General features: G+C 46.5%; 2 protein-coding genes across 4 annotated transcripts in view; one reads left to right on the plus strand and one right to left on the minus strand.

Moving 5' to 3' along the window:
* The window catches only part of LOC135902704 (uncharacterized), a 52,018-nt gene that overhangs the window by 26,777 nt on the left and 8,346 nt on the right, over window positions 1–16,895 (minus strand). For 2 of the 3 annotated variants that reach the window (XM_065432929.1, XM_065432928.1), the window contains exons 2-5: window positions 12,929–13,030; window positions 6,242–6,319; window positions 5,503–5,704; window positions 3,246–3,329 (exon numbers count right to left, since the gene is read on the minus strand). In XM_065432929.1, the coding sequence (XP_065289001.1) occupies window positions 3,246–3,329; window positions 5,503–5,704; window positions 6,242–6,319; window positions 12,929–13,014 (450 nt within the window). In that variant the 5' untranslated portion in view covers window positions 13,015–13,030. Of the gene's footprint in view, window positions 1–3,245; window positions 3,330–5,502; window positions 5,705–6,059; window positions 6,196–6,241; window positions 6,320–12,928; window positions 13,031–16,895 lie in introns of those variants that run through there. The other variant, XM_065432931.2, reaches the window with a different exon arrangement.
* The window catches only part of LOC135902705 (uncharacterized), a 92,446-nt gene continuing 91,380 nt past the window's right edge, over window positions 15,830–16,895 (plus strand). Inside the window, exon 1 of the mRNA XM_065432932.2 lies at window positions 15,830–15,864. The gene's annotated coding sequence lies outside the window, so the exon portion shown is untranslated. The remainder of the gene's footprint in view (window positions 15,865–16,895) is intronic.

A 16,895-nucleotide genomic window follows, 5' to 3' on the forward strand; every position in this document is an offset into this window, starting at 1 on the left:
GCGCAAGAGGTGAATACCCGGCCAAATGGTATAATGTAAACGAATCCACACTAATATGGCTTAATTTCTCGTGAGTATTCAAGCAATTCACCTTGGCCCTTTCCATCTTCGGCATCTTTTTTCTAGTTGCTTCAAACATTGCTTACTTGTTCCAAGATGCAAATCAACCTTATTCACATCATGGGCGAAACAATCAATACAGATCAGGCACCTCTACAAAAGTGCAGCCAAGGCTATTGCATTGGATCCGTCTGCATTCCTTAAGCCCTGATCATTCCTTCTGGGTGCGTGCGTGCGTGCGCTAATGACGTTGTGCACAAGCGTCTTTTCATGTAGTACTTTTTCTTGCGAAGGCAATACTGCTAGCACTTTCGGCCCATCGGTGGTCGTGGCGCCTCCTTACACAGCTGCGCGTCACGTGACCATGTGACGTCACGCTAGACCGAGAGACGGGGCCCCAGCTCGTGGCATTGATGGTGGAGGTGAAGCCTTGCGCGCCACTGCTGCGGCGCTATCGAGAGAGGGCGCTCGCTGGTGTGACGTCACGCTAGGAGGATAAATGGGACTACAGCTCGACTCCTCGCAGTGGTCGGCGCGCTGCCTTACGCTATGTCGAATTATGTATAGCCATAAGATTAACAAAGGGCAACCATGTCCACACCATCAGCCGAACCAAGGCGTAGTCAAGGGTATTGCTTTTGCAATCTTCCAGGCTTAACCAAGCTAAGCCTTCAGCCAATTCTTTTTAAGTAGCCCGCGCTTTTTCTTTTCACAGCCGGAAGAAATTAAAACTGCAAGCAGCTATCATCACAGAAATATATTCTTTTATGCTTTCCAATAGGCTCCACAACGTCTACATTGAAATTCTTGCGTTTAAAGCAACACCTTAGAAGTTGGTTAATAACTGTGGTTAAATAATTACCTAAGCTAATAGTAAAACATGAATTGAGTAGCTTTGAACATTACTATGTCGGTTGCATTCTCGAAAAGCACATGTTTTTTTCAAGCTTGGCGCGAGTTAGCTGAAACATCCTGTAGAAGAATGAAGTTTCTTTAGTACTTGTGGCACTGCTTTGTGCATACACCTGATGAAGATGACATGTGCGTTTTATTGGCGCAAGGGCCACAAAGGGCCAGTGCATACACTTCTCATCAACGTTCCTCCCTCAACAAGTAGGGCACTGCCTTCATCATCGTTACTCGAACTGCTGAGAGCTTGAGGTGGTGAAGCATTGCTCGTACCATCGGCTGCTGCTGCTACATCACCAGATCAAAGAAGATTTGAGTCATTCGGATTCCAACATTGCATTAAATTTGTCCGTTTCTCTTAGCCTTTTAAAGAATCCGCATAACTGCCAGATTCAACAAATATGAATTACTTGTAAGAGGGAACTCTCTGCGTTGACCCTGCTGCATTCAAGTGGTTGAAAAGTTTTGATGTGATGAAACCTGCCATACTGTGCGAACTCTTGCGCAGTCACTACAGCGCAAGTTCGCCCAGAATTTATTTGCTTAAGCTCCGAAATTATCGAACACGCTCCCGAATTGCACGTCACTGAATTTGGTGACGCGGCACAAAATTCCAACACCGAATAGTGTACAATCAGCATATTGGATAAGCGGGCGGCATGGAGTAATGTCGCGATGCCGTGGTGTCCTTCCTGTGGTTATTGGAAGATAATCGAGGCCCATGTATCGTTTTCGCATCCTGGGGGGCTATAACGTAAAGCTATTCCAAACATTTAGATTCCAATTCTGCAATTAGCCCTCCACGATTGGTCGAAAACGTTTTTGGACCACCGCCCCCCCCCCCCTTTGCCTGTCTGCCACGCGACGTCACGAAAACCGCTATAGCTCCCCATCTGATATGACGCGTACACACTCATTATGTATGATTGGTCCAAACAAAAGGTAAATAGGTATTTCTGATTCGAAGCTTTTCGCCATTAGCCCCTCGGCTATTGCCCAAACGTTTTCGCGCTTCAGCTACGTTTCACGCGACGTCACATAGCCGCAAGAACTCACCTCGTCAAAATGTGTCTGCGCATTCAAGATGCATTAATATGCCGAACAAAACTGAATTTTCTTCTGAATAGCCGCAGGCTGCCCCGTTCCGAAAGGAATAAAAGATGGCTGCCGCCGATCGCTCAGGCGCTGGCTACTCGCACCTGCCGGAGAGCATGGGTTTATTTGCGTATAATAAACCTTCTTGCCTGGCCGTATATCGTTTTCGAGCACTTTCGACACGTTTGCGACCTCACTCTGCCAACACTTAATTGCTGAGGATCCTATTTTGACGTCATTATTAGGCTTCCGTTTCTTGCCGCCGCAATTTTCGACCAGCCAACGCAAACTAAGCAAGGGAAAGCGTACCAATGGCAGACGCCGGCAACACCCTCTTCATCCGGTTATAGACTTTCAGTGCAGTGGCTCCGCCCAATCGAGTCCCTCTCCACTTGAGCATGATCCTCGCCTCTTGACAGCCAATTAGATAACACAAGCCGCTCAGTGTAGGCAATGTTATTAGTTTTTCAAGCAAACAAAAGTGACCTCCTATGAACGAGGAGAGCGTTTGATGGGTCTGTTCAGGCAACTCTGCGGGTGACCGCCCAGTGCTTGCGTCGGTGGTTACGCAACTTTGACGTCAAGAGTTTGGAATAAAAACATATGGGAATAGTTTTACGTTATAGGGCCCCTGCAACTCACAGCACTTCTATTAAGACACCTCTTTTCTCGTTATCCTGGCAAATATTATTAAGCAAGCAAGATATCACTTCCCTTATTAAACATTTATAAAAATAAAATATAACGCAATGAAACATTCATAAAACTCATTATCTGTCACGCACCCTTGAAATATAGCGAGCCTTGGGCAGAACTTTGATTTTCTTTAATGAAGAGACTATTCCGTTCATAGGTGTTTCTTGCGGTTTTCCACTCACCTTCGCAAATAATGCACCCAATATCACGATCGGCTACCATTTGCTGTTAGAAACATTTCTCAATTAAGAAGTTGTTTTTTTTTTTCGCGAATACGGCTCCTGTATTTACAAATACCAGTCCCGCTTTACCCGTATCAACGGATATAAATCTTACATTAGTCTGGCAAAGCGGTGCAGACGCCAGTGTTTCCGCGCACTATGAAATTCATTCGGGCCGTGATATGAGAAACACGGCTTATCAGAAGGGATTCCGGGCAAACTTCTAACCCTCGCTCATTTTTCGCACAGTATCTGAACGCTTACCGAGCTTTTGTTCGTCGGCTTCTCTGAAACCTCGAAGTCCTCAATTTTTGGAAGAACAGGACTTGTAGTCAGTACCTGAAAAGACTAGAAGCAAAAGAGACGATTTATGGGACATGCATCCAACGAAACGATGCTTCTTCTCTATTCAACTGGGGATTTCCTGCGGATCTAATTCTTAAATCAATTTGGGAGAGCCATTCTGCTATTCTACTGAACACGCTTGCAACTCTGTGCCCAATGAGATTGAAAATACTTCGCAGTGGTGCAACTGAACCCTTGCAGAATCGAAAGTACAATTTAAGCATTCTTGAATGCTAGACACAGCACTGCTTTTTCTCTAATTTCTGTTTTAACTGGCTCTGGTTTCTTTGTGATAATGCGAATAAGCGTCGACTTTTTTCCTGGTTAACCACTGCTGCGAAAGGAACATATGCAGAATGCCAGCGTCCCCCTGCCTACGAAACCAGTCCAGGGCCACGGCAACGCAATTTCATTAAAGACTCTATAAAACAATGAAACGCCGTACTCTGAAAGCTCAACGCTCACGGTGCAGGTTTTATGCTTTTTCAGCTTGAAGAAGAAGAAAAACTAGTACTTTGCGCCTTTATACCTTTTTTCGAAATTTGTTGAAAGTGCAGCAACGGTCATGGGCCTTGCCATTGCCACGCACGAGTGCGAAATTAGTGTATTTCTCATTACAAAATATGTACGCTATGACTTTGTCGATAAATATTCTTTGTTCGTTGAATATATTCCACAGACCTCCTGGTATTAAAAGTGTTTGCTTTAATTTATATTGCTATAGCAATTATATGCACAATGCAAGCGCATTTCTCCAATCACTGTAGCCGTAGCCGTGATGTCCTGTATAAAGTCCAAGGGCCATAACGCCGTCACCGCACGCCGTATGCTTTATGTGCGAGTGAAAGAATGCAAGGGTGAGCCGATGATTGCGGCTGAATATCGGCAGCGCAAGGCGGGGAAGCGGGGACGAAGCGCGCCGTCTTCCGTGACCTGCAAGCAACTGGGGGAGGGGGAAGTTGGGGGCGGGGATGGGGGGGGGGGGATTTACTTAGGCAGCAACTGTGTATGGCGCGGCCACGTGCAGTCGCGCGGGTTTCATCTGGGAACCGATCTACTTTGAGCGCAGAGTCTAGGTGTGCCAACGGCTCGTAGCTTTGCGTCTGCTGTGTTCTCACCGCTGTTGAAGCCATAGGTAGCACGAAGGTGAATTTACGCTCAACTGCTGCCACGCTTCACCCCGCCAGGGTTTTGGCAGCGAGTATCTGCGGTCATCGAGTGAGAGGTGTGCTTGTGCGCCTGTGTGCGCTGACATCATGCTTGTTAATTCAGTTAGTAAGCGAGTGCTTGCTAGTGTATACTGCTGCTAAATCTACTAAACTTATTAATTATGGTTGTGTACTAATTCCCTATCGCAATCGGTGCTTCGCCTCTCGGCTGAAACTGCCACTTTTTTGTGCATTCAGCCTTTTCTTGTCCTATGTTGAAATGTGGCCCCACTGCACGTATTCAGCAAGTAGTAAAGAGAAGAAATTGAAGAGCATACACTATATCAAAGCGGTTTTCAGCAGGCTCAAGGCTGTGGTCATTCATTTTTAGGAGAGCACGTAAACCGAACACCGAATTCCCGAAACGGGACGTTGTTTTGGTAAGCTGCGACGCACTTAACACTCGCGTGGCCAACAGAATTTCGAAAATTAAGAACTAATAATGCCATATCGATCCTTGTGCTTTGTTACCATGCTTAAAAATGACGGCGTGTATTTTCGCCACTGCAATTTTGAAGATATTGCCTCAGAAATATTTCTGCTTGTCAAATTGTCTTTTCTTCATGGTGGACGCTAAACGCAAGGCATATTCTATAAAGCGCGAATGTTTACCGCACAACAATGTTTGGTAAGTGTACATAAAACGCATATTGCAATAAACTACCATTTATCGTAAAACGTTCTTTTTTTTTTCAAAGATATAACAGTTCTGGGCGCTCATTTTGAGATCCTAACTTTTTCGTTTACGTTCCTGTATTTTTTCTTTTACTTATGTCGGGACGTATTCGAACGAGAATTTAGCACGTAGGGCCTTAGTAGTGCCAAGGTGAGCGCCAAGTAGTGTCAAGTAAGGTTTTTTTTTCAGTTGTTGTTTTTTGAAAAAGTATTTAGCAACCCACATCTAGAGGCGTTTGTGAGCAGGGTCACCACTTTATCAAACTTGTTGCTCACGTCACCAGCTTACGCACCTCCTGTGATCTGTAGCTGAGGGTAATGACGACGACGCCTATCAGAATGCACAGCGTGATGACGATCATGCAGAGCATGACTCCGAACTTTACATCCGCAGTCTCCGACGTCGCCTCAGTGTCGTCCTGTTCCGACGAATTCTTGCTCTCGTCTTGCTCCTCCTCAGACGACAGCTTCGCAGCCACCTTTCCCTCTGGAACGCTGAAGGCGTGAATTACTGTGACCAACGTCATCTATAAGACCTTCTTGCAGTGGTCATCAGTGGGATACTGTAAATATGCAGTTCCAATGTCCCCCTCGCTACATTAGCGCACAAGGTCTCATTACCTCCCCGCGAGTATCTCTGTCACAAACGTAGGAACAAGGCAGGTTTCAACTGACACAACTTTTACGGCAGTAACCACTTTATTTGCATGAAATGACCTAACTACCGCGTTTGAGTACTCTGGTGTTTCAAACTGCCGATGATAAAACATTGCTTCTCTCACATACATCACGCTGCCGAGTGTTCACCTCCCCCCCCCCTCCTTGTACAATCCCGTAATCGAAAACTCACCAAAAAGCTTATTCGCTGCAATCCACCACTTGAAAAGCCAATGACGCGAGTGGTTTCCAACTTGTTGTTAACATGCGCGCAGCGATGACCAGAGACCAAATGGGTAGTTGGCAAATTGCCCGTGCAGTTGGTATCCACCCCCGCGAAAGCATCTAAGGTCCTCGATTCTGTGCTTCACTCACTCTGAGCTGTGGCCTTCACTTGAGCTTCCCTTCGCGGGCGTGACTTTCGGTGCCTTGATGGTTTCTTTCTGTGGAAACCTGCACGACGAAAATCAGTGAGCAAACGGCGAGAAACGTAAGCGCGCCGAAACTTGTTCGTAGCCGTGTTTCGCTGTGTGAGCCGCACAAAGATAATAAAGTGTGACACACATTGCAGCTGTGCGTTCGTTTACTTGTGGATGTTCGAATATCAACAGGTGTTCCTTGTAGCTTCTTTTCCTGTGCAGTTCAAGCTGTTTCAACAATGGAAATCAGACAGAATGTGCATTGATGCAACCCCCGATTCTCTGTTAATGTCAGTCCTGGGCCCCGTCTTGAGGGCGCCTCACCCTCAATGTAGGCAAACGAAAGTGACTTGCTGAGGACGATTATAGGGGACAACGAGGACGAGGTGACGGCCAATGAATAGGTGGACAAAGCCGCTAGACATGGACCGAAGTGAAGGCGTGGTACAACAGACGCGCTTGTCGGAGTACAGCGGGAGAACAAGGCCATTCGAATCTCTTACGCATAATGACAATATTTTTACCATTACGGTAATGGTAGAAGGAGGAGCACACTCAAGCATCATTTCGGGCTAGCTGAGTCTTTATTCTTTGTGTCCTCGCCCAGCCGATATAGATCACGACCTCAAAGACCCTGATTGTTACATCTCGCACTGGTCCGTTTTCGTGCATGTGGTCAAAATCAGAGGATGATAGACAATATCTGTTGTTTCGTGGCGCAAGGGCACACTATGGCCAAAGAAGGCGAGGCTTGTTTTACTGAGCTCGAAATGTAGCGATGAATTGCGAAAGTTAGATGTGACTTGGCAATAACGGGTCCTAAAGACACTGTAAAGTGCATAAAACATATTTGAAATAAGACAAGGACAATGACTAACGAAGCGTATAAGCATAAAAGAGACATTGTTGAAGCATGATATGACCTACCAATGTGTGTCAGAGAAGCACCACTGCGTTAAAAGAATATTTGAAACCCAAGTATCTGGAGGCATCTGTGATACGGAGCACTATCGCAGCAGCATCCTCTGGCGAGAGGCTCTGTTACGAATTTCTTGAACTAGTAACATGCAACACAACATCATTCAAGTATCCAAGAAGTGCTTTGGTGTAAAAACAGGTTCTGCAACAAGAAACATTACCGGATCGACAGCGATAGGCTGGCTGTATACTAGAGGAAAGCGGTTCTTTCTCTCAGCTTCTGCTTCACGACACTCCAGGACATGGAGGAAGCTAAGCCTCTCACCACATCTAGCACAGGTCGGTAGTTCACCACGAGTAAGCACAAAATTGTGAGCACCATACGTATGTCATATATTTAGTTGACAGAATAGGACATCATTTGGTGCTATTTACTTTGCGGAAAGCCAGAAGCCTAACTCTGGCTTAATCATCTGAAGCTTGTTGTTCGTTCCAGCGTGCCGCAAGCATTCCCAGTTCCTTCGCAGTTTCTTTTTTAAGAAAAGCTTCAGATCTGTGGCAGGGGCTGCAGCCTTAACAATAATACCTGGTGACGCAATTGATGTGACGATTTTGTCAACAAGCACATTGCCCTCGATTCCTGTATGCCCAGGAACCCATCATATCATCACATGCCTAGGATATGAATAAATATTGCACACAAGTGAACAACCTCAATAAAAACAGCACTTTTGTGCTTTTGTAAAGTAATTACCGCTTTTACAACCCTTAACGAGGGTGTGTATTGTCAAGCGTCTTTTCTCCTCCTAACATTATTATTGCCTTGTCCAGATTTAAGTCATATAAGTATTTCGATGCAGACAATGCTGCATAGGCTTCTGCAATAAAAGAAAATTGGGGGGGGCGGGAGGGGGTTCAGTACGTCAGCTTGAGAGAAAGAGGGACCAAAAGCCATGAAAGATACACCAGCATCTGACATCGACGCGTCCGTGCAGAATTCAGAGCAACGGTACTTCGACTGAAATTCAAGGAAATGCATTCGGATTTCGAGCTCTGCTCTGAAGCGTGCTTTGTGAGTTCTACAAAAAGTATATCATGTTCTATCACCTGCCACTCCCAAAGTATTAACAGCTTAGCTGAAGGCATTAAGCGATCCTCAGCGAAGAGGAGTTGTCGTATACGTGCCTAAAGGGCTCAACAACGTTCCTTATAGGCGATGTAAAAAATTTTATTATACGCAGCTACAATTAACCAGTCCCACAGTGATCGGCAGCCAGACGTGTTCTATTGTTTTTAGAACAGCCAGCCTCCGGCTTTTCGAAAAAGAGCAGCTTTCATTTTCGGCATAGGTAATGTACCTTTACTGTGTACACGTCGTTTGCGACCGTTTTGCGACGTCGCGTTTCAGATAGGCAATGTGGGCGCCGCCTGAAAACTTTAGATCTATAGCGAGGGCAAATGGGGAAAGAGGTAGGAAACTAGAAATATTTTATTGTTCTTTTCTGTCTAACCACTCATCATTGGTGGGCATACGTCATATTACAATGGGAGTTTTAGCAGTTTTCTTCACGTCAGTTGGCCGGCAGGCGAAGTGGGGGTAACACGAAAAATGTTTGACGAGTTGTGCAGTGCTGACCGCAGAAATGCAATACAAACAGTTTGGAATAACTTTGCGTTATTGTGGCCCGGATATGAAACAGGCCCAGTAGACACAGGCTGAAATAGTGTTGACCAGAATATTCGAGCTAATGGCGGCAAAGGCGTAGAACCCCAACCTTTTTCCTTCTTCATTTCTTTGTCCTAATCTTGCATAGTCGGTGTGCACTCGTCATATCAAATTTCGCAGTTTTAATGACGTAGCGGGACAGACAGGTGAAGTGGGCGTTGCCCAAACTCTTTTACCAATGATAGGCTGCTAATCGCAGAAATGTAATAGTAACAGTTTGAAATTGTTGAACATTAGAGCTACCCTGTTTTCTTCAACTTGCAAAGCACCTGCTTGAAGCAATCTGTGTGACCATAGACGTTTTCTTGATTTTCATGCAGTTACGCAGAGGAATATATAAATGAACTTATTTTGCTGGTCTGTATCATTGTGGTACTTTCGTTACGTTTTATCTACCTTCCGGTGTTTTATGCGCCGAAACCATGATCTGCTTATGAGGCACGCCGTTCTGGGCGACTGCGGAAATTTGGACCGCCTGGGGTTCTTTAACGTGCACCTAAACGTAAGTTCCCCGGTGTTTTCGCATTTCGCCCACATCGAAATGCGGCCGTCGTGGCCCAGATTCGATCGCGCTACCTCGAGCTTGACAACCCAACACCATAGCAAGTATGAAATTACCGCGGGTTTTGTTATGCTTTAAAAAACACCTTGTTACCGCGTATCCCGTGGAATATTTCTTCAGTCTAATCGTATGCCTAATCGACAGTCTAATCATCAGTGGAATATTTCATCAGTCTAAAGGCGCGCACTCACACTATATTGAGGCATAATATTGTAGACGCGTTCACTCATCTATAGTGACAGCTGCTAACCATGCGGGCCCACCTCGCGCGAACTATATCTTGATGAAGCAAGTCCTTCCCAAAGGCATGTCGCTGGCAACTCCGTGTTCTAGTGGACCAGGTAAGTACATTGACAGTAGTCTCCTGCTTCGACCGTGCATGTCCATGCTGCAAGCAGCGTGCTTTTTGCTTCGACGCCATATTTACGCGCATTATCGCGGTAGACCTCTCACATGAGCAATCGGCAGCTACTATGCCGCCTCATCTCTACCTACCACGCCATCTTAGACGTTGACCATCTCCCTCCAGGCCAAACTTCACTTGTTAAGCAACGCGTAAATACCGCTATGCCACTCTCGTTCACCGCAGACCATGTCGGATGTCTGCATCAGAGTCCCAGATTATTCAAATAGAGGTCAACAAGATGGTCAAGAAAGGCATTATTGAACGCTCGTCCAGTCCTTGGGCGTATTCCGTCATGCTTGTCAAAGTAAGATGGCAGCTGGCGGTTTTACGTTGAATATCGTCATCTTAACAGCATCATGACAACAGATATTCATCATTTACTATTTATTGATGACGCTCCTGGTTGTCTCCATGGGACCAACTAGTTTTAGTCAGTGGGCCTTCGAATGGTTACTGACAGATTTTCACTAACGAATAATAATAATAATTCTGAATCACGCCTTTCTCTCCGTGCAGCGTCCCAGGAACATTAGATTGAATGATGGACCCATTACTTCATCGATTCAAATGGACCAAACGTATCTGCCATAAGGATGACGTAATTGTATTTTCTCGCATGTTTAAGACTCGTATTCAATAATATCTTCGCTATTCTTGATGTCCGCGCCATAGAGCACAGCTCCAACTGAACTCGTCCCGGATGACAAATAATCGTGCTGTGACGTGTGGTTGACGCCTGTGGTATTCACTCAGACCCAGAATATGTTTGTGCTGCTAAGTCTGTTCCTAAACCTCGGTCGCCGAAAAACGTTCAAAGCTTTGTACGACTGTACTCCTCTTTTCAATGCTTCGTGAAAGATTTCTTAATCACTGCACTGCCACTTACTGAATTTTCTTTAAAAAGACACACCTTTTACATAAGGCTCGTTGAAGCTGCTGCTTTCACCCACCTCACCAAGCTGCCCATTACACCGCCTATTTTGGCCCACATTAACCCATTTGCTCCTACAGGGGGCCTTACAGACGCAAGCGCTCACGGAATGGACACCGTCTCAAGTCAACACGAACTATCTCACAATCATGCCATTGCCTATGCAATGCGACTCCTGCAAGCTACAGATCGCAACTATTCTTTTACAGGGCGGGAACGCCTTGCGCTTGCCTCGGTGGTATACACATTCCACCCCTATTCATGCGGCCGGTAGTTCTCTTTAATAACAGACCATCACGCCCTGTGTTGCTTGTCGTCACTGAAGGCTCCCACAAGCCGGCTTGATCGCTGGGCACTCCAACTGCAAGAATATTTTTATGTGGTTGTTCAGGAATCCGGTGATATACATCGACACGCAGAATGTTTGTCTCGTTATCCTGTGGATGAAGCACCCGCAGTCATTGACATCGACGTGGACACTTGCCTCTTTTCCGTTTCACAATTACTCAACATCGCCGACGAGCTGCACCGTGACTTTTCCTTGTTCCACGTTACTCAACGCCTTGAACCTACGCCTTCCGACGCGTCCGTATGAATTTTTGTGCTGCAAGGTGGCATATGATTCCGTGAATATGCTTACACGGACTGTCCTGCTCTCCTCCTGGCCGTTTCCACACACCTGCGATCTAGAGTTCTTCATGAACTTCACGATGCACTGCTAGACACCTCAGCGTCTCTCGCACTTGCGGCAACGTCCACCGACGCTTCTTCAGGCACGGGTTTGCTCCCGTTGTGCGACGATAAGTTACTGCTTGGGAGAAGTGAAAACGCCACAAAACACCGTCGGCGCTACCTGCCGGGTACCTTTAACCTCTCTAAATCCCGTCCTAACCATTTTTTTCTCTTTGGGTTAAACTTGCCGCACCCCTTCCCTCAGTCAACCTCTGGCAACAAGTGGGTAACCGTCACCACCGATCACGCCACGTGCTAATTAATCACGCGAGCGTTAGTGCACTCCGTGCCACAGATGTCACCGATTTCCTGCTACAAGATGTGATTTCACAAAAAGGAGCACCACGCCAGCTCCTCATTGATCGTCGCCGCACTTTCCTCTGACGAGTCATCACCGAAATTTCTAATGCGTGTTAAACGCGCGACAAGCTCCGAACGCCATACCACCCGCAAATCAACGGCATCATCGAAAGCCTCCATCGGACCCCTCTAAACACACTTTTGAAGTATGTTTCGTTTGACCACACCGATTGGGATCTCGCTCTGCCCTGTGTAACATTCGCCTACAATTCGTCGCGCCATGTCACTGCTGGTTACTCTCCGTTCTTTCTGTTTTACGGTCTAGAACCAACGCTACATCTGGACACACTACTTCCGTCTCCCGTAGGCCCAGTTAATGAATACGTGAGGCCATTACTCGAGTCACCCTAGCTAATCGGGGTGCCCACACTCTCCTCTTAACTTTGCAAGAGAACAAGTGGCGTCTGTACAATCAAAGACATCGAGAGGTGCCTTTTACGCCCGGTTCTCGGGGTCTTCTCTTGTCCCCCTCTGATCCCATTAGGCTCTCAGAAAAGCTTCTCTATCAGTATACAGGCCCCTACCGAATACTTCCGGCCGTGACACTGGTTCCGTACGAGATCGTTCCCACTACTCCTACTACATCACCTTGACCACACTCAAGTAATATCGGATATGCTTCTAGCCTGAAATCGTACCACTCCTCTACTACCACCGAGCTTTAGACTTGCCGGGGCGTTGCTTCTGCACCTGAGGGTAAAGATACGCAAGTTCATTGAAAAGATCGGAACACAGTCGTCCCGACGAAGACGACAACGAAGAGGAGACTCACGCTCAAGCTGTTAGCTAGACTTCCCCACATTGCAATGCGCTTTGTGAAAACATTACGCACAGCCTCCTGTATCAACAGTGCTTCATTCGCGTTCCAATAGGCAGTTCAACTCTCGCACTTAAGCACTAAATCAAGAAAACGTGATAGGCTTCTGCAACATGTGGTTGCTATTATTGCTACATTGCTGCTATAGCTACATTGCTACTGTAGCCACATTGCTACTGTTCTTCACTCACGCCCGGGCGCTGTTGCTGCTTGGCGGCAGTACTGTAGGAACATCTCCCGGGGTCCTGAGCGGGGCCCGGACCGGGTTCATGTCCATCTGTCGTCTAGAAAGCCTGCAGGGTAATCAAAGATGACATTCAAGCTGTAGCAGTGAGAACTGTCAGCACGGACAACTGCTTTTTCTTTTTAGGCGAGCCAATAATTCTGGAATCAGCATAAGCCTCATATTGATAACAAGAACGAAACTATTTTTTTCTCGGTTAGCCCATTTTAAGAAGCGCGGAGCCGCGCAAGAACGCTCAGTTCTACATGGCAGGACACTGCTCTCCCACGGCACCTCGCGGCATGGTTAAAGTTCTTATGAGAACGCGTGGGCATATTGCTGCTACATACCGTGTCCCTTTGGCTTGCAATTGAAAAACAAGGACGCAGGCAGTGCATTTACATCGTGGAGAACGGAAGGGAACGGAAAGCCTGGTAAACGGGGGTCCGCATGACAGCCCCTGCACTCTCCTGCTCTATTCTTCGTATTGCCGCAATTACTCAATCAGCATAATGCCATTCCTTCAATTGGAATGGTCATTCCTTTACTTGGTCAGTGGAGCGAAATGTTCAGGCTGAACTAGGCACTGTTTTAGGGCCGTCCTCGTAATTTCTCCCAAAATCCTGCTCTGTACACGCCATGCCAACAGGTGTAAAACGCTTTCTCACTCCAGTAGCGCCGCAGTATACTCTGCTTGATTGCATGTACGAAATGGGCTATTGGTCTAGATGGTTTGAAGTAGTGTTGCTTGCCAGCGCAAAGCAATGTGTTGCATGAGCACGTAAAAAACGGACTCTTTTTCTCGCTAGCGCTTTTTTTTCTTGCTGGTAAACAACAGTATGTTAAAATATTGCAACCAACGGACGGTATTCACTTTGAACTGTAGCGCAAAAAAGAACACACTAGAAGGAGACACGCTCGATTGCAGCAATTGGTACTGAATATTTATTGGGAAATGATGAGTCCAGCAAAATCATTGGCTTATGCGCCCGCGCAGTACAACATAAAAAAGGTCACTTTCGTAAAAAATATATCAGAACCCAAAGAAGCTCAACTGATGTCATTTGTGATTGAGATACAAAACTTCAGCCTAGTTTGTGTGCATTGTGGGCTGGCTCAGAGACTTGTGCGGTTTTTGGTCAATCTTCTGTGCATCTATTGTCCCCCTTCTTTGAGCGTACCATTGTGAGAATATCGTCGAAGTATCATTGAACAGCGGCTTGTGTCCGCGCTGCCTACAAGGTTCCACAGGGTGGGAGAGATGAAGGTACCCACGCTGTCGTAGTCGCACATTCAACGAACGGTATGTTTGACCTATGTCATGCCGGCCACAAATCAAGAAAATATGCTAACGTTACAGCAAAAGAAGCACTAGCAAAAGCAGTTGAATCACAAAACTTATTCTTTTTTGGGCGGACCGGTCGCCATGAATTCAAGTGGCCATCAAAGCACAACGATTGCTGCGAACACACTCGGTGATCATCGAAATCTGCGGATAGGACGCGTGGACTACATATGCGCGAGTCACTGAATCTTTGAGCGTAATGGCTGGTGCTCGCATGTAAATTCTAGAATGTAGTACTGCTCTATTGAGGCCGCGCACACAGCTTGGTTACGCAAGGGCCGACTAAAAAATAATAGATACAACCTGCGATTACGTTCGAGATACTTCCGATACAGGATGACGTGGCGCGTCTGGCGCCGTACGATAACTTTCAATATTTGTTTATTGGTGGAATGCGGCCACTCGATAAAGATAAACAAGTACGTGTGCCAATATTGTATACCACACCTTGGGCGCTATAACGTAAAACTATTCCAAACTTTTCTATTCCAATTCTGCTATCAGCCCTCCACGATTGGTCAAAACTTTTTTCGACCACCCCCCAACTTCACCTGTCTGTCACGCGACGTCACGAAAACTGCAATACCTCCCCATCTGATATGATGTGTACACACTGATTATGCATGATTTGCCAGAAAAAACAAAAACGCCTATTTCTGATTTGACCCCTTTTCGCCATTAGCCCTCGGCTATTGGTAAAAAGTTTTCGGGCTGCACCCACTTCACCTGCCTGTCACGCGACGTCACAAAACCGCACAAACTCACCGCGTCAAAGTGACGTGTACGCGATAAAGGTACATTAATATGCCGAACAAAACTGAATTTTTTTCGGAATTGCCGCAGGCTGCCCCGTTCCGAAAGGAATAAAAGATTGCTGCCGCCGATCGCTGAGACGCTGGCTACTCGCACCTGCCGGAGTGCATGGGTGTATTTGCGCCTAATAAATCTTCTTGCGTGGCCGTGTGACGTTTTCAAACACTTTCGGCACGTTTACTACCTCATTCTGCCCACTCTTCTTTGCTGAGGATCAGTTTTAGCGTCATTCTTAAGCTTCCGTCGCATGCCGCCGCGATTTTCCAGCAACCACAACAAGCTAAGTAAGGGAAAGCCGACCAATCGCAGACGCCGGCACCACCCTCTTCATCCGTTTATCGATTTTCAGTGCACTGGCTCTGCCTCAGTGAATCCCTCTCCACTTGAGCGTTCTCCTCGCCTCTTGTCAGCCAATTAGATACGACAAGCCGTTATGTGTAGGCAATGTTATTCGTTTTTCAAGCAAACAAAAGTGACCTCCTATGAACGAGGAGAGCATTTGATTGGTCTGTTCAGACAACCCTGCGGGTGACCGCCCGGTGCTTGCGTCGGTGATTACGCAAATTTGACGTCAGGAAATTGGAATAGAAACATATTGGAATAGTTTTACGTTATAGGGCCCCTTGTCTACGCCAAACTTATTAACGTACTTAATGAGTAAGGCTTTATTTGCTTCATCATTTAGTTCTTTTTTTTTTTCAACAGTGGACAAATCTGATTGAGCCTGTTCTTATCCCAGAAAAACGGTAAGTGCATCATATTTGGGCTCCACTTTCTCTAGTCTGTGAATTGTCTACTTTTCTACTTTTCTTTACCAGCACTGCTTAGCAAGTGCGCCAAGTCGTTGTTGCGTTTGTTCAAATGGGTCACACCCTTTCCAGATGATAACATTACTGCTGGGATGGAAAAGCTTCCTCTCACCCGTTGTTTGAATGTGTGGCTGCGAGACCACATTTACGCTTTGAAATGACCTTCGTGTTGCCACCACCTCCTTGGTTCCCATCTCGTACGACATTGCAGGCAGTGTGGATGCAAGCCCCTCATCAATGAAACAAAGGTGCTGTTTCGAAATGGCGTAATACAAACAAGAGCGAGAATAGAGGCGTATTGGCAAAACATGGGACACGTTTGTAAGTCAGCCCTCTTTGCACCACAGCCCGGCTGACATTTTAACGCGATAGCCTTAAGGGCGCCATGTCGCTGGAAATTGGGCCTCGGCGTCCCGTGTCCAGCATCGGACGTCGTTTCGGCCGAATGATTTTCAAACCATGCATATCGAGACGCTTTATGTGGTGCAAGGCGGTAAGAAAAATAATTGAATTTCTCAAGCTAAAATTCGCAGCAATCTACTGCACTAATTTCATTTCTAAAGCTAGAGTACGTAGAAAAATCGCAGAGTACGACTTACCCATTACTTACAGACAGGACAGCGTCGAATTGTAATAGGAATATGCAATAAACACAATTCTGTTACGCGAAAACTCAAACAAACCCCATTTCCAGTATTTCTAGCATACATACACCGGCCATGGCATCGGCCATTTGCGCGCGCCGGCGAGCGTTTATCTTGGAGGCCACGGAACGGCGCGCCCGGTTTCTTGCAACACCTCCGGATGCCGTTCGCCTCCATGGAATCGCGGGCCATGCAAGAGGCCGCGTTTCTACCAGAAAGGCCACCTTCGTTCACAGCGCTTGCCACCAGCGTTTCCGGTAAATACTGTGGGTACATACGCTGCAGTTTCCCGGAAACGTGAGAAACAGTCAGGGATATTTTTAA

Source organism: Dermacentor albipictus, chromosome 2 (genome assembly GCF_038994185.2).
Source record: "Dermacentor albipictus isolate Rhodes 1998 colony chromosome 2, USDA_Dalb.pri_finalv2, whole genome shotgun sequence".
In the NCBI taxonomy this organism is placed as follows: Eukaryota; Metazoa; Arthropoda; class Arachnida; order Ixodida; family Ixodidae; genus Dermacentor; species Dermacentor albipictus.